At 43.1% G+C, this 21975-nt stretch overlaps 2 protein-coding genes across 2 annotated transcripts in view; one reads left to right on the forward strand and one right to left on the reverse strand.

Moving 5' to 3' along the window:
* EIF4E3 (eukaryotic translation initiation factor 4E family member 3) overlaps window positions 1–9476 on the reverse strand; it is a 65882-nt gene extending 56406 nt beyond the window's left edge. Inside the window, exon 1 of the mRNA XM_058563106.1 lies at window positions 9413–9476. The gene's annotated coding sequence lies outside the window, so the exon portion shown is untranslated. The remainder of the gene's footprint in view (window positions 1–9412) is intronic.
* Window positions 9168–10451, forward strand: GPR27 (G protein-coupled receptor 27). The gene has a single exon (XM_058563073.1). It carries the CDS (start codon window positions 9242–9244, stop codon window positions 10376–10378), a length of 1137 nt encoding a protein of 378 aa, XP_058419056.1. The 5' UTR covers window positions 9168–9241; the 3' UTR covers window positions 10379–10451.
* Window positions 10452–21975: the final 11524 nt, after the last annotated feature.

Here is a 21975-nt window from a genome sequence, read left to right on the forward strand (position 1 = left end):
ATATGCAAAAATAAAAAAAGGACTTCAATCCACACCTCACCATTCATAAGAATTAACTCAATATGGAACATAGAATTAAATGTAAAGCCTAAAACAATAAAACATCTTGAAGAAACCACAAGAGAAAATCTTCGTGATGGTAGTTTAAGCAAGGATTTCTTACATATGACACCATGATTCATAAAATAATCCAAAGTGATAAGCTGGACTGCAAAGTTAAAACATTCTGCTATTCAAAAGATGCTATTGAAAGAATAAAAAGACAAGCCACAGACCAGGAGAAAATATTTGCAAACCGTATGTCTGAAAAAGATCTGGTTTATAGAATATACAAAAAACTCTCAAAAGTCAATAAAAAAAATGACCTAATGAAAAAATATGGACAAATTCATTGACAAAGAAAGTATGACAAATAAGCATACGAAAAGATGCTCAACATCATTAGTCATTATTTCAGACCTAGTAGAAATTCTATTCCCAGCTAAACTATCAATTAAGTATAAGTATGAAGGTAAAATAAGGGCATTTTCAGATATGTAAAATCTTAAAACATTTACTCCAAAGCACCTTTTTAAGGAAGCCACTGATGTATGCACAACCCCTAAAAATGAAATGAAAGAATAAAACAAGAAAGAGAAAAAATGTGGGGTCCAGGAAACGAGATCTGACATAGGAAGGGAGTGAAGAAACCAGCATGATGTTGAAGGGAAGTGACAGGGCAATAGCTGTGCAGATGAGATTGAAGTAAGAGAATGAAATTTCCAGGATAGGTGTCTCCAAGGACAAAAATATAACCAATAGATTAGATGATGAATTTGGCTGTACTGAGTGCAACTGTATGGTTCTGTCAAAAAGTCTGAGGTCAAGTAACTTATAGGCACATATCACATTAAGGGGGGAAAAAAGACAATCATTAGCTCTATGGAAAACCAAAAGTTGTACAATTTACAAAATGTAGTTATAATATATGACTCAGCTGTGAACCACACTACAGTGTGAAATTTTACAATCCCACATCTCATGGATGCAAGCAGACTCTAACTTATACTCATTAAACTACTCTATGCCTGTTAGAAAGTGGTGGAAGGGTGGCAGCAGGGGGGTTTCTGAGAAACGTAGCTGTTTAACCAAAATGTCTGTGACACTGAAATCAAACCTCCTCAAGGTCATATGGAAGTCTAAGGAGAAATATGCCAAAGTCATACCTTTTATGTGACTTGTTTCACCATAAAAATCTGTCTGCCTTGTCTCTAAAGTAAGACTCCATGTTATTTTTGCAGATGTTCTCCCCAACAACAGTAATAATTCTGGCTAATGAAAGTTTCTACCTTATCTAAATCAAAACCCAATGCACAGCTAGGTGTTGGGGGGAGAGGAAGCATTTATGTGTGTGGGAAGTGTAGGTATATAGAGGGTAGGTATTTTAAGGAGGTGAACTGTCATTTTTCATTACAAGAAAGTCATTGGATAACAGGTAAAATAGAAAATCAAGAAACAGAAGGTACATCCATAAAGATGTGTCTCGTGGGTCTCAGTTCCATAGCTTACAGTATGTGCCCCCCAAAATCTATAGTCTCTGTAATTCTCTAGAACAGAAAGTAACAATAATCAAGGCACTACATGACTTTTCAGTAACTATGAGAGGAGGGAGGTGGAGGAGAGGATTACAGCAGTAGCAGCTTTGATATATAATATTCATGCCATTATTCCACACACAGGAAGAGAACACTGAAGGAACAGGTTTGATCCTATAATCTTCTGCATTCACGGAAGCACCCTTGTCCTGGGGGATACATTCAATCTTTAAAAAGCAAGACTTAGGATCACAACATGACTTAACCACTAGAGGGAGTTTAAACAGCTATTAAATATAACGGAAATGAGAGGCGCCACATAACAGAAGGCTTTTTTCTCACTTGGAGCCATGGCTACAAGTCTTTGAAAAAAATTATTACAGAAATATCAAAAGTGAGAATTATAAATGGTGATAACATGTTAGTGTAGATTCCTGTTTCTTTTCAATATCGGAAATGTTCATTTTCAGGTGATTAAAATACTGCCTACAGGGGCTGGCCCAGTGGCACAAGCAGTTAAGTGTGCCCTCCGCTGCAGCGGCCCGGGGTTCGCAGGTTCAGATCCCTGGCGTGAACCTACACACTGCCTTGTGTCATCCCATATAAAGTGGAGGAAGATGGGCATGGATGTTAGCCCAGGGCCAGTCTTCCTCGGCAAAAACAGGACGATTGGCAGATGTTAGCTCAGGGCTGATCTTCAGCACACACACACACCAAAAATAAATAAATAAAATACTGCCTACAGCATTATGTTTTTTCTCAATTCTGTACCAGGTGATACAACCCCCAGTTTAATATTTATAAGATATGGATAGGTTTTCCCTCAATTATGTATTAGTTGACACAGTTCTGTGTATATTTATTAAGAATTCAGGCTTTCAGGCCAGACACAATAAATTTTAACCTTGCTTTGCCACTTTGCGCTGTGTGACCATAGACTATGTAATTAACTGCTCTAATTACTATGACTCAAGGTTCCTCATCTGTAAAATGGGGGTACAAGGTTTTGTAGGAGTAAATTAGATAATGTATGCAAAACACCTTAGTGCACTATTGAATCCAAAAAAATGATAGCTTTTCTAATGGATAGACAACTTCAATAGAAAGCTACTGACTGAATAAGAATTTCTTAATCCCCCCCCAAGTTCACTTCAGCATCAAAGCATGTAAATGCCGAAGCAGACCAAAGGGGCAACACATGACCGTATGGTAAGACATGACTTATTTCTGTGGCCAGCCCCAGGGAAGGGCACAAGAATTCACACCTTAAAGGCCTACATTCACTCAGAAAGCACAAACAGGAAGTCTATGTCACTTTCCAGGCCCCTATCCATCTTTTAATAAGGATACTTCCAAAGGTCACACAGGTAACCTGAATTTAATATGAAATGGTTTTTTGTTTTTACAATTCTGTAGTTTCTTAGGACATTCATGGAGTTGTGCAATTATTACAACTACCTAATTTTAGAACATTTTCATCACCCCCAAAACAAACCGAGTACTCATTAGCAGTCACTCTTCAATTCTTTCTACTCCCCTGCCCCCAACTACTAATCTACTCTGTCTCCATGGATTTGCTTATTCTGGGCATTTCATATAAATGGAATCGTACAATATATGATCTTTTGTTTTTGAGTTCTTTCACTTAGCACATTGTTTTCAAGGTTCATCCACGTTGTAGCATGTATCAGTACTTCATTCCTTTTTATGAGTGAATAATATCCCATTGTATAGCTATATCACATTTTGTTTATCCCTTCATTCATTGATGGACATGTGGATTATTTCTTCCTTTTGGCTAGTGTGAAAAATGCTGCTATGAACATTTGTGTGCAAATTTTTGTGTGGACATGTTTTCATTTCTCTTGAATATATATCTAGGAGTGAAATTGCTGGGTCATAAGATAACTCTACGTTTGACTTTTTGAGGAACTGCCAAACTATTTTCCACAGCGGCTGCATCATTTTACATTCCCACCAGCATTGTATGAGGGCTCCAGTTCTCCACATCATTTATTGTCTGTCTTTTTGATAACTAGTAGGTGTGAAGTAGTACCTCACTATGGTTTTCATTTGCATTTTCCTAATGATGTTAAGCATCTTTCCTTGAGTTTATTGGCTATTTGTATATCTTTTGGGAGGAATGCCTATTCAAACCTTTGCCCATTTTTAAACTGGGTTATTTGTCTTTTTATTATTGAGTTGTGAGTTCTTTATATATCCTGGATACAATCCCTCATCAGATATACAATCTGAAAATATTTCCTCCCATTCTGTAGACTGTCTTTTCACTTTCTTGAAGGAGGTCTTTGAAGCACAAACTTGACATTTTAATAAAATCCAGTTTATGTTTTTCTTTTGTTACTTGTCCTTCTGGTGTCATATCTAAGAAACCATTGCCTAATGTAAAGTCATGAAGATCTACTCCTATGTCTTCTTCTAAGAGTTTTATAGTTTTAGTTCTTACTTTTGGGTCTATGATCCATTTTGAGTTGATTTTTGTATATGGTGTGAGGTAGGGGTCCAATTTCATTCTTTTGCATGTGGAGAAAATCAACTGTTAAAGAGTTTTCACAGAAGTGTGACAATATGCCATGCATATACACATATTCGGTCATTCATTCAAGAAATACATGCATCAAGAACAATATTTTGAGCTATGAACTAATGATTTTTCTTCCTCTATTTTTCCCTTTCCTTCCCAACATTCAAGCATATAGCAGGCTCCAGGCTTCCTTGCCTAGGAGAGGTTTATGGCAAAGTAGCTTCCTGGTCTTTGTTTTCCCAAACATGTAAATTCTGGGACCATAGATTCCCAGGGGAACTGACGGATTATATTGCCCAGAGAAACAAGAAAGAACTGGTTTTCCCTTCTGCCAGAGAGGACAGAGAGTCCCCAGAGATGAAGGCAGAAGGGAGAAGAGGGTACTGAGAGAGAGGGGATCTGTACCCCGTTTCCCAGACATAATGCTGAGAGGAGTGGGTGTGGATGCATCTATATCACATGCATCCTCAGCCAAGATTCTCAACCCTAAGTCTGGCATGAGGCAGCTAAGAATCACTAAACCACAATGGCCTATAAGGACAGGAACAATATGGCAACAACTGACCAAACATCAGATGGGATACCCACCATGCGCATGCACACACTATCCTGAATGACTATGTACTGTGCAATCTGAGCACCACCCTGGAATTACGTCACATCCTGAAGAAGCAAGGGGCCATGATGAAACCCAAGAAGCACTAAAGTTACACTTTTTTCCCCACCAGCAAGGCAAAATAGCAACTCAGAGTCAGAAGTTAGGTTTCTAGGAAGCAGTTATATTTCTTGCACCCTTGATTGTTTAGACTGACATTCGTACCTGCCACATAAATACCGAGAACCCACTATGTATAGGGCATCCTGCTAGGCTAAGTTGAGGTGGGGAATATAAAAGTCAATCAAGACATGGTTAGCCAAGGCATTTACAGTCTGCATTCATGTGTGCATTAAGAGCAAACATGAATAACTGTAGTTACTATTTATTACACACCACCTGTGTGCACACCTTGTGCCACACTCTTTGTAAATGGATCACATTTGATGGAATCTTCCTCACTGCAGGCCTTTGAAGTTCAGAAGTTCTGAGGAAGCAAGGGACTTGGCTAAGCATGCACACTAGTAATTGCTGGGACTTGGATATGAACTGAGGTACACCTAACCCCAAGTCTTTTCATTCCTGAAGTCATGACTTCCTCTCATGGAGAGGCCAATCAGTGCTATCTTTTGATAACCCAACACCCATTGGACGTGGACTTTGGCTCATGTTTTCTAAGAGTTGGGACAGGTCAAATCAACCTTCTCTAACTTGCTGTTCAATGGCCAGGAGCCTGAGGTTGGGCAGGAGACATCGGCCAAACTGACTCCCAGGATCATGGCACCCATGGCCTTGACTGTATCTTTCAAGGTGTGTCAACCAGTTCCTCTGAATAGTCCAGATTTCCATTACCATTCACACCATCTATATGTGTAGCACAGAAGTAACATAAACTGATTTTGGGGGAAAATCCCAACTTTTCTATCTATTGCAAAAGGAAGAATTTGGTTACAAGCAAAATGGAAATTTTTCTTATAGGGAAAAATCTCATAGAGCTGTTCTGCTTTGAGATGCAGACACATAACTTGGTGGTTAAGAAACTTTTTAAAATTCTTGTCTGAAGCTTCTTAGAAACAATAAAAGGAAAATAAGTTGATTCTGGCAACGAAATGTTAATAGTTTTTCCTTATGTATTAATCTACCAAACAAATGTTGAGAATGAAAGAAGCAGGCATATAAATGCTTGAGAGCCATGATTTATATCTTTTATATTGCTGCTTCTGCTATTTGATCCTGGGCAAATGACTAAACCAACACTCAAATCCCAAAGAGAAGCATATTGAGCCATAGAGAGAAGTAGAAAACACAGAGAAATCTAACTTAAAAGGGACCAATGACTCTTCTTTTGTGTCCTTTTCTGAAGAATAAATTTCTCCCCACTTGGGATTATATAACCATTTAACTTTCATTTTCTCTTACACAAATGGAACTTCAGAGCTGAGGACCCTCAGAAATCATTTGGTCCGATGTCCTATTTTGTAAATGGGAATATCTGAGATTCCAAGAGGTTAAGTGACTTGTGCAATGTCATGTGTTCGTAAGAACAAATAATGTTATTATTTCAACTAAGTGGGAAGGGTACTGACCTAGGACTGAGAAGACCTGGATTCTACCTCCCACTCAGTCATTGAGTCTGTTGATAAAATAAAAGTGTTAGATTACATGGTGTTGAAAAATCCTTCCCTCTCTGAAGGAGCTATAATTTTGTGAACATGAACATCAGTAATTTTTGTTTGTTGTTTGTTTTTAGAAACTCAGTAACTTTCTTGGCAGTTATGATTAAGAGGCAATATGTATGGTAGTTATGAGTGTGGGCTGTAGAGTCAGACTTTCTGCCTTGCAATCCCAGCTCCACATTTACTTGTGGTGAAAGCCTGAACAAATTCCTTAATCTCCCTGCTTCATTTGCAAAATGAAGATTGTAACAGGACCTAGCACATGTGGCCCTTACAATGCTTAAATGAAATAACACACGTCAAGTATTCAGTACAGTGCATGGCACACGGCAACTGCTCAGTAAATGGAGCATGCCGTAAAAATCATCATAGAGGAACCAGAGTTGGCGTCTTTGTGTAGGTTACAAGAAGGCAGAAGCAGCACAAGTGCTAAGGTCCACTTCACAATAGGATCTCATTCTCTATGGCTGTGTCTGGCTTTAAAAAAATAAACCATTTCCCAAACTCCCTTCCTGGTAGTGGTAGCCAGTGACAGGTAAGTGTTTGCTATAATGTAGGACTTCTAAAAATCTTCAGAGGGGGCCTACTCAGATAGCAGGAACACTTTTGCTTTTTCCTTCTCTTCTTTCTGCTTGGAATGCAGAAGCAATGACTGGCATGTCAGTGGCCTAGTGATCATGAGGGAAGTGCTAAAAGATTTTCAGAGATTCAGTCCTTGAGCCAATAATTCAATGACAGCAAGCACTGACCTCCAGACTTCTTGTTTCATGAGGAAAATAAACTCATGTACATTTTTTAGCTACTATTATCAAAATGCAATTCCTAACCAAAATACTCTCCAAAATATATTTTTCCTTTTCTATCAACAAATATTTGCAGAGCTGCCTGGTCAGCCACTTGCCCCTGGCCACTTAGAGGTCCTAAGTCTGGTCATCACTGGCCATCACTTAGATTTTTGCAAAATGTCCCAACTGTCTTCAAGGTCTTTGCTACTCAAAGTGTAGTCTGTGCAGCAGCAGCATTAGTATCACCTAGGAACTTGTTAGAAGTGCAGAATCTTGGGCTCCATCTCAAACCTACTGAATCAGAGTCTGCATTTTACCTGGATCTCCGGTGATTTCCGTGTTAAACTTGGAGGCTCTGGACTAGACTTCCAGGCTATGCTCTGTCATTCCTTTTAAACACTACTGCCAAAATCATCTTCCTGAAGCACATCTTCTAATCATGTCACTCTCCTCAGAAACCTTCAGGGGCTCCTTACTACCTACAGACTAAAGTTTAGACTTCTCAGCCTAATGATCAAGACCTTCTACGATCTCATGTTGTGCTAGAAATGGCCATCGAAATGCCTGCCATGCACCTAGCAGGCAGGCAATAATTAATGTTCTGCATTAAAAAATATATATATATTAGTGAACCTGAGAAACAAAATATTCCTTAAAACTGGCGTTACCATCCTAGGCATTTGGGATACAATGGTACAAAAAAGAGACATGGCCCCTTGCCTTCGTGGAGCTTAGAGACTAGCTGGAAGAATAGGATTTTAAAAAGCAATAAAAATATGTAATGATCAGTTACAAGTGCTAGAAGGAAATGAATGGGCAGTGATACAGAGTAAGAAAGACTGGTCAGAAGGATGGCCCAAAGGATGGGGAGGCTGCTGTGGGGCTGGACCAGGCAGAGGGAACAGCATGTGCAAAGCCTTGAGAGAATTTGGCGCGTCTGAGGATCAGAACAGGGGCTGCCCTTTCAGGCTTACCCAGAAAATAGATACCCTGGGAGGAAGGTGTCACGGGGTTCACCTTCCAAGTCACTTAAGAGAAAAGGCTGAATTTGTCTCTGACATGTGTTCACTGAGACCACAGGCGAGGCAGAGTCGCTGTGAGTCCAGCCCTGGAAATCAGACCTAGTGAAATTCCAATCTCAGCACCGCCAGTTACTGGCTCTCAACTCCCTTGACCTCCAAGCCTCTCCTTCCTCAGATACCAGTGGGGTTAAGACGACAACCAACTTTGTAGTTACTGTGAACGTTGAGGGACATGATATTTGTACACCTCCCCAGAATACTGCCACCCACATCAGTGCTCACCTGAATATTAGCGATTACATGATGATGATTACTACTGTAAATTATTACTAGCTTGCAGGCAGAATGCTCATCCCAGATATTCCTGCCCCCCCCCCCAGGCCTCCCGACCCTGCCATCCCAAGCATCCTCCCCAGCCCGCGCACGGCCACTGTGACCCCAGGGCGGGCGCCGGACGCCGCCGCCAGACCCCCGTTACCTGGGGCCAAACGCGACTTGTCACCACCTTGCATCCTGGGCCCTGCCTCCCTCCCGGCCGGCCTGCCGGCCCCGCAGCTGCCGCGGCGGCGCCCCCAGCCCAGCGCGGCACGGGCGGCGCGGGCTGCCTCGGCGGAGCTGGCGGCGGCGGCCACGCTGCGCGCTCCGGCGGAGGGGAGGGGGCTCCGCAGCGGCGGCGGCGGCGGCGGCGGGCCCGGCGGGGGGCAGAGCCAAGAGGCGCGGCGGCGGCAGCGGCGGAGGAGGAGGAGAAGGAGGAGGATGCGGGGGGCTGCGGGCGGCGCGGCCCTGTCCGCAGTGAAGCCCGCGGTGCCCAAGGCGCAGGGAGTGGCCGTCGCCTCCTGCGCGCATCATTCCTGAGATGGCGGCGGCGCGGCGGCGGCTCGGGGAGCCGAGGAGGGGCCAGCTGGGCGCGGGCTGAGCCCCCCGGCCCGGGAGCTCGCTCAGGGCCCGCGCGGCGGCCGAGCCCGGGCCGGGCGGCCTGCGGAGCGGCGCGGCCGGGAGCGGCCCCCCGGAGCGGAGCGGCGCGCACGGCCTGGGGAGGCCGCGATGGCGAACGCGAGCGAGCCGGGCGGCGGCGGCGGCGGCGGCGGCGAGGCGGCCGCCCTGGGCCTCAAGCTGGCCACGCTCAGCCTGCTGCTGTGCGTGAGCCTGGCGGGCAACGTGCTGTTCGCGCTGCTCATCGTGCGGGAGCGCAGCCTGCACCGCGCCCCGTACTACCTGCTGCTCGACCTGTGCCTGGCCGACGGGCTGCGCGCGCTCGCCTGCCTCCCGGCCGTCATGCTGGCGGCGCGGCGCGCGGCGGCCGCCACAGGGGCGCCGCCGGGCGCGCTCGGCTGCAAGCTGCTCGCCTTCCTGGCCGCGCTCTTCTGCTTCCACGCCGCCTTCCTGCTGCTCGGCGTGGGCGTCACCCGCTACCTGGCCATCGCGCACCACCGCTTCTACGCCGAGCGCCTGGCCGGCTGGCCGTGCGCCGCCATGCTGGTGTGCGCCGCCTGGGCGCTGGCGCTGGCCGCGGCCTTCCCGCCCGTGCTGGACGGCGGCGGCGGCGACGACGAGGACGCGCCGTGCGCCCTGGAGCAGCGGCCCGACGGCGCCCCGGGAGCGCTCGGCTTCCTGCTGCTGCTGGCCGTGGTGGTGGGCGCCACGCACCTCGTCTACCTCCGCCTGCTCTTCTTCATCCACGACCGCCGCAAGATGCGGCCTGCGCGCCTCGTGCCCGCCGTCAGCCACGACTGGACCTTCCACGGCCCCGGCGCCACCGGCCAGGCGGCCGCCAACTGGACGGCGGGCTTCGGCCGCGGGCCCACGCCGCCCGCGCTCGTGGGCATCCGGCCGGCCGGGCCTGGCCGCGGCGCGCGCCGCCTGCTCGTCCTCGAGGAGTTCAAGACGGAGAAGAGGCTGTGCAAGATGTTCTACGCCGTCACGCTGCTCTTCCTGCTCCTCTGGGGGCCCTACGTCGTGGCCAGTTACCTGCGGGTCTTGGTGCAGCCCGGCGCCGTCCCCCAGGCCTACCTGACGGCCTCCGTGTGGCTCACCTTCGCGCAGGCCGGCATCAACCCGGTCGTGTGCTTCCTCTTCAACAGGGAGCTGAGGGACTGCTTCAGGGCCCAGTTCCCCTGCTGCCAGAGCCCCCAGACCACCCAGGCCACCCTCCCCTGCGACTTGAAAGGCATTGGCCTATGAGGGGCTCGCCCACCGCGTGCACCCCAACCCGGCCTTTCCCTTTGGCTTGGACAGTGACGTCGTTTCTCCCCTCCTGCCCTCTTTTTAATTTTTAAAGCTGCCTTCAAAATGACTCTCAAAATGGATAAACAGTTGGATTGTACAGACTCCTTTTTTCGCGGGGGAGGGGTGGGTTTCCACGTTGCAGCCCCACCCCAGCTCCACGCATTGGTCCTCCTAAATATATTTTCATCCTGACAATAGGCCCTGGAGTCTTTGTATTGGTACTCACCTCTTTTATTCCATGTGTTGTTCCTTTTTCTTTTTTAAAAAAATAAAGGCTAAACTAATTTTCTTCATGTAACGTTTCCTAAAGACCATGGCCAGTTTTCTACAGAAGCTATTTTTGACAACCTCAAGTGGCATTACATTTTGCAGTGAAGTAGAGGAATCTAGGGGGACTTCACAAGCTCGATTTCTTGAGGGTCTTCTGTTGGAAGCAGGAGAACGGGGGGAAAATTGTCTTAAGTTCCCTCTGAATTGCCAGCCGTGGGGTCAGTTGTGCTGCCCTGGTTCTTTGCAAGTGTTGAGAACTTTGTTCAGTATTGATATCGTATTTAAAGAGCAGAAATGGGCGTGAGAAGCAAGGCAGTCGTTTTTTAAGCAGTGACAAGTAACAAGATTTGTTTCCTACGTTACTTGATACTACTAGAAGATACACATCAGCGACAACTGCTCTCTGTATTATACCAATCTAGAATGGAAACATTTCTGTAAAATTGTAACTTTTAAAAGAGTGAAGTGTTTTGGTTAGTAATGGTGTGGAGAAAATACGGTATTGCATGTTTTTCTACGTGCTGGTTGTGGTTCACGGATTGGGAGGGCTCTGAGAAGCAGCATACTAAATCAAACTTGTTTGGGTATTTTTTGCCAATAAAAATTAAAATAATTTTATGGAAACAGTTTGTGCTTTTTGAGGAGCCCAGTTTTATTCTGTTTTATGAAACTAATTTCCACTTTGAAAATTGTTCTTCTGTTGTTCATGGTATAAATGAATGGAATGTAATGATACTCTACTTCTACGAGATGAAGCATTTCCTTAAAATGTTTGCTAGGTTAAGTTGTGCTGTTCTACTGATGGTTATTTTAAATTAATAATGAGAACTATAATTTCAAATAATATTTCTTTTTTAGACACGTTGTAACCTTAAATTGAAAGACTAAATTCTGCAAGTACTGTATAATATTTTTTGCTTATAATGCTACATTTTTATTAATGTACCTTCTGTTTTGAGGATTTATATATGTATTTCTCTTTGCATTATACAAATATACCAGTATTTTCATTCTGGAGTGGTTTTTTGTTGCTGCTGTTTTAGGCTGTGACTGGTACTAATATACATCTAAGTATGGTACTTATGTTCTATTATCCTTTAGTGCATGTTGTTTAGTTTGGTTGACTATTGGCATATCTAAGACATTTGGAGGCTTGTTAAAATGCAAGATAAAAATCTGCAAATCTTCTCCTTAAAGGGAAGAAGCAGTAGACATACACACTGCTTTAAAACTTTTTTATGAACATATAAAACATGAGTGTGTGAACAAAGAAATCGTTTTGATAAAAATAATAATTAAAAATGGGTGCAGTAAGTATATTGAAATTTATTTTAGCTGAGCATAATATAAACTATTAAGTGTTCAGTCCAGGAGTGATAAGTCATAATAAGAGGATGTGGCCAATTTATCTCTGATAAGTGGTCAGCATTGTTTTATTTTGTCTGTAAAAGTCAGTGAGTCTGGGCAGACAGTCTCATATTTGGAAAATATGAGTAATTATTACCCGATTTCTCCCCAGGTCATGAGACCAGGTAGATGCTAATTATCCAAGGGCCAATCATCAGAATTCTCAGCTAACCTAAAGACAGAGAGGACAGGAAGTAAATCTCTCCTCATCTAACCCCCCACCCACCCAAGTCATCCAAGTTCAAAAAATAGAAGTCACTAAGCCCGTGTGATATTCAGAATATTTAGCACCTGGCATGGCACAGGAATCTAGCCATCAGGGCCAGCTCCTGAACAACTCCAGCTTAGGGAGCAGCTCGACTACACAGAGACAATCCTTTGGCTCTATCTGGCCTTGAGTTCATGGAAATTTTTTCATAAGAGAACCCATAAGCCAGTGAATCTCAAATTTTTGCATTCATAAGAACTACCTTAAGTGCTTGCAGGGTCCAGTGATTCTTACTAGGAGGGGTTGAGGCAGGACCGAGGAAAGAGCATTTTTATCAAGTTCCCCAGATGGTTGGAGGCATTCCTCTAGGCCTCTGTTCAGACACCTATGTACAAACTGGGTTATCTGGTTTTGCTTTGTTTTGTTTTATTCTGATGGGTGATTTCTAATGAGAGTTCAGGTGAAGAGTAATGAGAAATGACAGCCAGCTCGAAAGAGGAAGAACCAAGAGAGGCAGAGAAACAAGGCGTCTAGGGGAAAAGTGTGCAGGGGCGAAATGCCCCTCACACTGCAGCAGCCTTTTGGATCAATGAATCTGTTAACATGTACTTTGATTGTTAATTATATTAATAAAAACTAATCAGGAAAAGGTTAGTTGTGTTTCAGAATACTCGACTCGTACCAGGATGGGTACAATGTATGTGGGGAAGACTTCCCTTAAAATAGCTCCTTTAGTTTATTTGGGAAGTTAATTTAGCACCCCTGCCCCCCAGGGTGAGAGTTGTCACCATCTTTAAAGCAATGAAAATAGGTTTCTTATATATAAATCTTCATCTGCATGTCCTGGCATGGAATTATTGAGTCAAAAATGAGCATTTTTAGGTCTTTTGATACCAAATAGCTTTGCAGAAAGACTATATCTATGTACATTTCCACCTGACACTGTTCATTTTTTAAAAAATGAAAGATCTCGAAGTGGGGAAGTATATAACAAATCAATAACCATAGTGATGAATAATAATCTCCGTATCCAACATTCAGCGTTGCCAAATCTTGTCAGTTTTGCCATATTGGTTTCCACTTTTTTCCTCTTCTTTCTCTTTCTTTTTTCTTTTCTTCCTCCCGTTCTCCTTCCTTCCCTCCCTTTTCTTTCTTCTTTTTCTTTCTTTCTCTCTTTTTTAAAATAAAACATGACAATTATTTCTGCCAACTCTTTGGTCTCACCATCAGCCCTCTACATTCTCAAATGCCCTGTCCCCTAAGAGGTAAGAGGGTCCTGGGTCCTAGTGCTGAGCCAGGGTTAGTTTTGCAGGTGGATTGTTGAGTTGGTGGGATTGGGTCTACTCTTTACTGTCCTTCCAAGGCCTACTGGATGGACTGCAAACTTCTTTGCCTGCAACAGAAGGCCTTTCATGGTCTGGCCCTTCCACCACCCAGGCCTCATCCTCCCCTTGTATTTCCATCTCTCCCTTCTCTGATTACCTTTGTATAAGCTCTCCCTGGAAAGCCCATCCCCCTTCTCTGCCTGGGAATCCCTCACCAGCCCCTCTAGAGCAGAGCCGACATTCACAATGTTTAATAACTAGGATAGCACAGGCGTAACTAACCTATACAACTGTAACCCTGGGTCCTGGTTGAATATCGGGTCTGTGCTGGACCCAGATCCAATACTTCTGGAAGCCCTTCTTGTTCCAGTCACCCCTCCTCTGTGCTCTCAGGGTACATTGTATTCACCTCCGTGAAGTCTGCACTCCTGTGCCTGGTACATGCCTTTGGCTCCTGGCTTCCTCTCCAGTCTCACCTACTCCCACTCCCTTCTAAGGACCTGTACTCCAGCCACGCCACATCACTGGCAGTGCTCTGAACAGATCATACTGTGTCACATCAACACGCCTTTGCGTGTATTGTTTCTTGTGTCCAAAGTCCTCACTCCCTCTTTCCCCAACTCAACTGCTATTAAGCTATCAGACATAAGGGGTGAGCTCCTAGACATAAAGGGTGAACTAGCCTATTGTCCCAGTGCAGGCCCTGCAAAATTTTCAAGGCTCCAAACTCAGTCTTTAGATCCGAGTGCCATGGCAATCTGAGTAGCAGACTTATTGTCTTACTGGCATTTTAAGTTGTCTGTGCACCGAGGTGGCTGGGGTCATAAAATGCAGCAGACCCCAAATACTGTTCTCCATTCACCTGGCAGATGTGTCACTCTGTGTGATCTGCCAAGACCGCTGAACTTCAGGATCCCCTCTATGAGGGGCAAAGGAAGTAATGGGAAACTGTCTCCACCCACCCACATTCTAAACCCATATCAATATCCTTTGTACTGTTAATTAGCTGTTTCTGGAGTAAACAGAAGTAAAAGCAAACTTGATCTGAGGCCAAGGGATCCTTTATGCTTTTTCCCCAACTTGAACAAGACTTTCAGGGTCTAACCCAGCCCATGAAGAGAGAGCCCTCTTGCCCTCCTTCTTCTTTCCTTTTGGGATGTTTTTGGTGAGGGTATGATGCTTGGAGCCACAGCAGCCATCTTGCAACCACGAGAAGAGATATGTCAACACAGTGAAGATAGTAGACCAGAAAGATAAAAAGAGCAGGCATCTATTTTAACATTGTTGAGCTGCAAAAAAGCAACCTCATATCTCTAGACTTCTAGTCTTGAAATAAAAACTACTATTGCTTCAGGCACTAATATTTAGGGTAGCTGTTATTTGAAGCAACAATTAACTGCAACACTACTTAAAACTACTCCATCCGCTCCACTCCTTTCATAGGTAGACTTAATATTCTGGAACCGTATTCACAAATTTTTTAAAAATTAGACATATTTAATTCACTTTTTCCAAGTATCAGATCAGTCAGCCTGCTGTTAACTGTTAAATTGACCTGCCTCTGGAAAAATAGTAAGATAGATTTGACTTGACTTCTTAGACTGAAATAAATTTAGAAGATTAAAAAGATACCTCTTACTAGGCTGGTTCAGTTTAATTACACTTTATAAAACTTTTTTGATCAGTGTATGTTTAAGCTTTTTGATATCATAAGTCTAGTTATAGGAATCTGGAAAACTACCTGAATTAATCCATCTAATCAATAGGTATTGTAAACTAAGAAGAAGCCAGTTTCTGTGTTGGGCAGTGCAGAGGGACACAGGGATAAGAAAGGTCCAGTTCTCTTGCTAGTGAGTCAGCAAGCTAATCAGAGAAACTTGGCAAATGTGCCCCAAACCATAAATCAAGGCAGAACATGATAGATGCCAACAGAGGGATCTAGACAAAGAGCTGGGAGATAATCAATTGTCTGGAGAGGGCCCTGGGCATTCTATCTCTGGTTACCCAACTGAGGAAGCAGGAAAAACCAGAAGACTGGAACAAAACTTGTCCAGGTTCCGTCTTCCCCCTCCCCCTGGGTTCTTACTTTTCTTTCTGACTCCCACATTCTCCTCACTCCGGAGTCCGTTTTTAAAATAAATTCCTCTAAGTGAAATAAAAGCACATAATTCTCTGTTCAAAGTGTTCTGTTCCAATTCGATCCAAATGTTCAAGTGCCAGTAAGGAATGTGGTCATTTTAATGGAGGAAGTTTGCTACATAAAATCATGTTGCAAAGAGAGCCAGCAAAGATGCTATTGATCAGAAATGCCAGAACTGAATAGAAATCACACAGGTAGCCCTCAACAAGACCACTATGCTCCTCTCCCAAAGGAAGGGGGAGTAGAGGGTTTACACTACAGAAGAGGGTATTTTGTGCTTTTGATCAACAGAAAAGAGGGGGAAAATGCTTACTAGGTACTCAACCCACCGTGTATCCTGGTTGCAGGCACTGAAGACAAACAGCTTGAAATTTATACCTGAAAGCCTGAAGTCTTGAAGTCACTTCAAATTACACAGAGAAAACATACAAAGTGTTTTAAACTGCAATGTCAAGGCATAAATGCAATACTCTTATTTTTCTGTTACATGAAGGAGACAGGTAAATTAAAGCTATTATTACGTGGCTTCTAGGAGGAGTAAGTTATTTATCAATTAAGCTTTTAAGTGGCCAGCCTACTCTAGGTGGAGAACATGTAAACTGTTGGAAAAGTATATATTTAAAAATTTCCCCAGGGCGGGCCCCGTGGCTTAGCGGTTAGGTGCGCACGCTCCGCTGCTGGCAGCCCGGGTTCGGATCCCGGGCGCGCACCGATGCACGGCTTGTCCGGCCATGCTGGGGCCGCGTCCCACATACAGCAACTAGAAGGACTAGTTGCAACTAGAAGTTGCAACTGTGACATACAACTATCTACTGGGGCTTTAGGGGAAAAAAAAAAAATTTCCCTAATACATTTATATTACCTGAATCACGCCAGTCTGTGTAGCTTTCTAGAATGGAGACCTTATTTTCTGCCAGGATGTGGTATCTGAGTAGCACACACTGTTTTTTGATTGGAACCTGTGTTGGAACCTGGAAAGTGCAATAAATGTTTTCATTTTCTCAAAGATACAGATGTGCTATAATTTCAAAAGGCTTTGAAAAATTATTCAAGTTTCAGTGCCAACTAAATACACGCCTTACTAAAATATTCTCTAGAGATGATGAAATTTAAAATCCACAAGATGAAACTTTTCCTTGTCTTTTTCATTTAACATTTATTTCTTTTCCTTGTATCCCCCCATATATTTTCCCCATGTATTTCCTGAGTATTGACCAATTTGCATGACAATGTGCTGGGTAGAAAAGGAAGGTGGAGGAGAGATAGGAAAGAACCCCTGTCACAGGTATTCAGTCTGCAGAGTGATATAAAAGAGTGTAACTGTACAGTGTGTAATTCTTTAACCCACAGTCATGATCAGCTTAATTTGCATATCTATCTTGAGGAATTATGGGATACCCAGAGCTATTTCTAGAATTTGATTTGCATAATTGTTCTAATCCTTTATAAGTATGGTGACATGTGGTCTGACAAAAGATTTTTTTAAATTTGTGAGTTACCTAGTAAGTTTTATAAAGATATTAGGACCAAACACTTTTAAATATACATTTAATAACTTGCCTCTATTGAAAGGAACACAATTATACAAAGGCATGATTAGTCTTCTGCTAATGGCATATTATTTTACTTTTTGCTAGTTTGAAAAGCAGCTTTGTTCACTGAAAGTTTGTCATTGAAAGTTTATTCTTTTTCTTTTCTTCTAGCATCTCTTGGCGAGATTAAAATTCATTTACATATCATAAGAAAATTTACCGTTGTAATGGGCCTCAGTGACTTTTCCTGTCTCCAACATTTCTTAATCCATGGGTAGATGACAGCTTTCAGAATCTGGAACAGTGGCAGCAAGAAATGGATTTACACATTTTCTTAGTGTTTGGAATGCTAATGCTCTCGTGACCAAAGTATATAAGTCAGTTTAACCATTTCTGATTTGAAGATTATTCTTCCATCTGGTTATCAGGTTCTTATTAAGATATTATTTCAGGATTGTTATAAAGAGGAAAACTCCATTTTGGATGTTTGAACACTAACAGCTCTCAAGCCTCACCCTCCCCTTTCCTTTTTGCCCCGCACCTGGGCCAGCCAGCCCCACCAGGTAGGGACTGTGACCTGGCCCTTCGTCCTGGCCACAAAAAAAGCTAAAACCAACCAAACTGCTTCGCTATTGCCACTTGGACCAGCTTGCACCTCCTGTGTTCTCACCACAAAATCCCACACTGGGAGTGATGAGGCTTGTCCTATCCTCTTAATGTGCGCCGTATCATCAGTCCAACATCCAAACCCATTGTGGGTGGGGGGTTGACCCCACCCTCTGCAGGGCAACCACTAAACAAGAACACAGAAACAATGTTTTAAAGACAACAAAATGCAATATAAAGTATAACAAAATGATGCACTTTTCATTGGTTAGGGTAGACGTGGAAGTGTTTGAACAGAGACCCAAAATAAGAGTGGCTTAATTGTTTCTCTGGGGTTCTGGGTGACTGCTTCAGGAGATCATCCAGCCACCCAACTAGTGAATCAACTCTACTCTCTTCCCCAAGGGCCTTCATTCTCTGGGTCCAAACAGATTCATTGTTGCATCTCCTCACTGGAGAGGAAGTGGAGTGCAATTTTCTTTGAAGCAAATGAGGCAGATCACTTCTGCTCATATTTTATTGCTAAGAACTTAATCACAAGGCCACACCTAGCCAAGGGCTACTGGTAAATGCGTCTCTAGATGTCTAGATACGTGGCCATGTGCCCAGCTAAAACTATTAGGTGGTGGGTTGGGGGAGAGAGAGAGAAAATGAGAATGGATGAATGAATTGTGGGAAACAACTGAAGTCTACCAGCCATGTCTGCCATTCAGGGATTTTCCCTCTCCTAACCGAATCCAGGAAAATTACTAGAGAATATTAACACTTGCTGTCCAAATGACTAACGATTACAGACAGCATTCAACTCCCCAGAACCCAATCACACCACCATTCTTGGCAATATTCTCTGTAAGTCTTTTACTTTGAGCAGCAAATATTTTCTTTTAAAATTTTACACAGGAGCAAATATTCATTCATGTGCACATCCTGGGCCTGAAATATTTTGCTCCTCCATTTCAAACTCAACTTGGGATTTCAAAAATATATCTCAAGAGTACAGGTTGATCAGTGAAAGGACCTTGGAAACATTAAAGCAGAGAGCCGGCATTGAAAGAAAAAAGACTGATGTTATTGCTAACACACAAGAATGTGGCTGTCTTTTCCATAGTCGATAGTGACCTGTGGACCCTATCAAGAAGGGACCAAACTGATTTGCTTCAAGACAATACAGGAGAGGTGGAGGTTGGGGGTAGGTGAGTAGAGCTAGAACAAGACTGGCATTGAGATGATAACTAATCGTTAATAAAATACTGGATGATGGATATACGACACTGCCTTGTACAACTTTATGTTTAAAACTTTTTCATAATAAAAAGTTTTTTTGTTGTTTTGTTAGTTTGTTTTTAAGAATGAGCCAAATATACTCACGCCAGCCTCAATCTTGTCTACAGGGAACAGACACACTGAGAAAAACTCAATTTGTGAAACTTCTCAACAGTTATTCAAATCCAAAAACATAATTTTCTCCAATTTTTCTTGTAAACCTTTTGAGTTTCTGCAACAAAAACATTTTTTATAAATTACATCACATTTTAATCAAGATGAAAATTTGGATTTAAACAATGTGGAAATTTGCTTAGAAGTGTGCTCTAAGGATGTGAAATCTCTCATTTATGATTGAAGTCAATTTATCTGAGCCTTTGCCTTAAGCTTTAGAGTGACAACATAAAAATTTCTTCCTTGAAACAGTAAACTACAGAGCTGACATACAACTGATATTTTTTTGACTGACTATTAGTGTACCAAATGCTTACCTTTCCACTACTTTGAACACAAAATGATAGTTTTTTTTATTTTTACAGTGCTAATTTTGTAAAGCCCCATTTGGAGGTTTAATTTTTTTAATACTGTCATTTCAAATTCTGTTTGATGCTGAAACAAGTTTTACACAAGCAGACACAAAATATCTTCAGATTAAACCAGTGGTTCTAAGCCAGTGGGACAATTTACCCCTACCCACACCCCCAGGGACATTTGGTAATGTCTAGAGACATTTTTGGGTGTCACAACTCAGGGGAGCTACTGGCATGTAGTGGGTAGGGGCCAGGGGTGCTGCTAAACATCGTACAAGGCACAGGACAGCCCCCCACAACAAAAAAATTATCTGTCCCAGAAAGTCAGTAGTGCCATGGTTGAGAAACCCTGGACTAAAGAGAGAGAATGCCTGGAAATATTCGCAGGTGCCACTCTAAGGAGCAGGCCATGATTTTGCCTAGCTGGCACAACCCATGAATGGGTGTTCCAGGCTTCAGAAGTCTCCTGTGGATACAAGGATACATATTCTCTATGCACAAAATATTGGTTAGCTTGTGCATTTTATCATCAGAAATCATGCTCACAACATAATTTTCCACTATCTTGCTTTTAATCTTTTGTGACATATATATGTTTTATTGAAATGCTTACTAGTCTGAGTTACTCAGTTATAATTTGCTGCAATATTGGACTTTCTAAAGCATTTTGATGATTTATGGGCCCAGTAAAATAGACTGAAATCCTGAGATGAATGGGAAAGTGGGCCTGGGAGTGGGGAGTATCTGCTTGGGAGTTTGGAGGCTGAGTCACCTGGGAGGGGGCACCTGCAGGAGGAGAGGTCATGAAACCCAGGGAGCTACAGCTCCATGCCCTGCTGTGAGGCCAGCAGGAGAGCCAAGGGACTAGCTAGGCTGGACCCAGGCCTGCTTCCCTAATCTAATTCTAAGGAAGCTTGAATAGACTCCTCAACTGAGCTACCCAACTGCCACTAAAATTTTCAAGTAGGGGGTCGGCCCGGTGGCACAGGCGGTTAAGTGCGTGCGCTCTGCTGTGGCAGCCCAGGGTTCTCCAGTTCGGATCCCAAGCGTGCACAGAGGCACCACTTGGCAAGCCATGCTGTAGCAGCGTCCCACATAAAGTGGAGGAAGATGGGTATGGATGTTAGCCCAGGGCCAGTCTTCCTCAGCAAAAAGAGGAGCATTGGCAGATGTTAGCTCAGGGCTGATCTTCCTCACACACACACACACACACACACAAATTCTCACGTGGGACCCCCTTGCGAGCTTCCCTCTAGAAGTGGTGGTGGGAGAAAGAAAATGGATTTGTTTATTTATGCTTGAGGATCACAGGAACTTTTGAGGGTGGCAAGAAAAGACAAAGACATTTAGCTGCTCTCTTTACTTCTAATTTAACTAGAAAAGTGTCTCATAAAATGATGTCACATGGAAGCAGTAGCCTTTCTGTAGAAGCGTATTCCTTTATTTTCTCTCAGGGGCTGCCAACCATGGGTGCATCTTAGAATCAAATGAGGAGCTTTAAAAAAAAAAAAAAAATCCCAACACCCAGGCCTTGCCCCAGACAAATGGAATCAGAATCTCCCAGGGTGTGAATGATGGAAAAAATGGAATGGTACTTCAAGAACAGCATATTAACGGCACCTCTAATTTTGGGAACTATGTTCTCTGAAAGTGCCAGGAAGGGGAGTAATAAAGTTTATTTAAAGATTATGTTGTTAAAGATTGTCATCTTTGGGATACATGAAAACATTATAGAAGAAATACAGTCCTCTTTAATGCAGAAGGAAGCACCAAGGATTAACAAATTAGGGGGAAGATATTAGAGAATGAAAGAAATATTAATTCTGAGGATACCACCTGAACTACATGGCAACATGTTGAAACAAAAGATCATAACACGTTGCTAGTGAACTTCAGACAGTGACCCTCACTGAATACCAAAAATGTCCTGTTTTTTAAATTAAAATGGTCCCCAACTTTAATCTTCCACAAAATGAAGCTAGAAAAGAGTGGGATGAGATTTCTGATATTAAAACCAATGAAGAGGAAAATTGGTTTGTGTGTTTGATCTATCACTGGACTTTGTCAAGTTCCAACAAAAGAACTATGTACACTGAAATGCTGAAAGGATGAAGATCCTCAGTTAGATAAGAGGGTTTGTAAAGAAACAGTTTGGGCACAAATTTTTCTATGGTTAAAAAAATGTTCCTTTAAAAAAAGGTAAAAGTCAGAAATGACATTTTTCATGAAAGTCAGTTTGCAAAGAAATCCAAAGGTGCACTTGAGTTTGGC

The sequence above is a fragment of the Diceros bicornis genome, chromosome 2 (assembly GCF_020826845.1).
Source record: "Diceros bicornis minor isolate mBicDic1 chromosome 2, mDicBic1.mat.cur, whole genome shotgun sequence".
In the NCBI taxonomy this organism is placed as follows: Eukaryota; Metazoa; Chordata; class Mammalia; order Perissodactyla; family Rhinocerotidae; genus Diceros; species Diceros bicornis.

Bases quoted from the DNA above. Each gene is read 5' to 3' on its own strand.
- GPR27 (XM_058563073.1), top strand. From the start codon at position 9,242: ATGGCGAACGCGAGCGAGCCGGGCGGCGGCGGCGGCGGCGGCGGCGAG.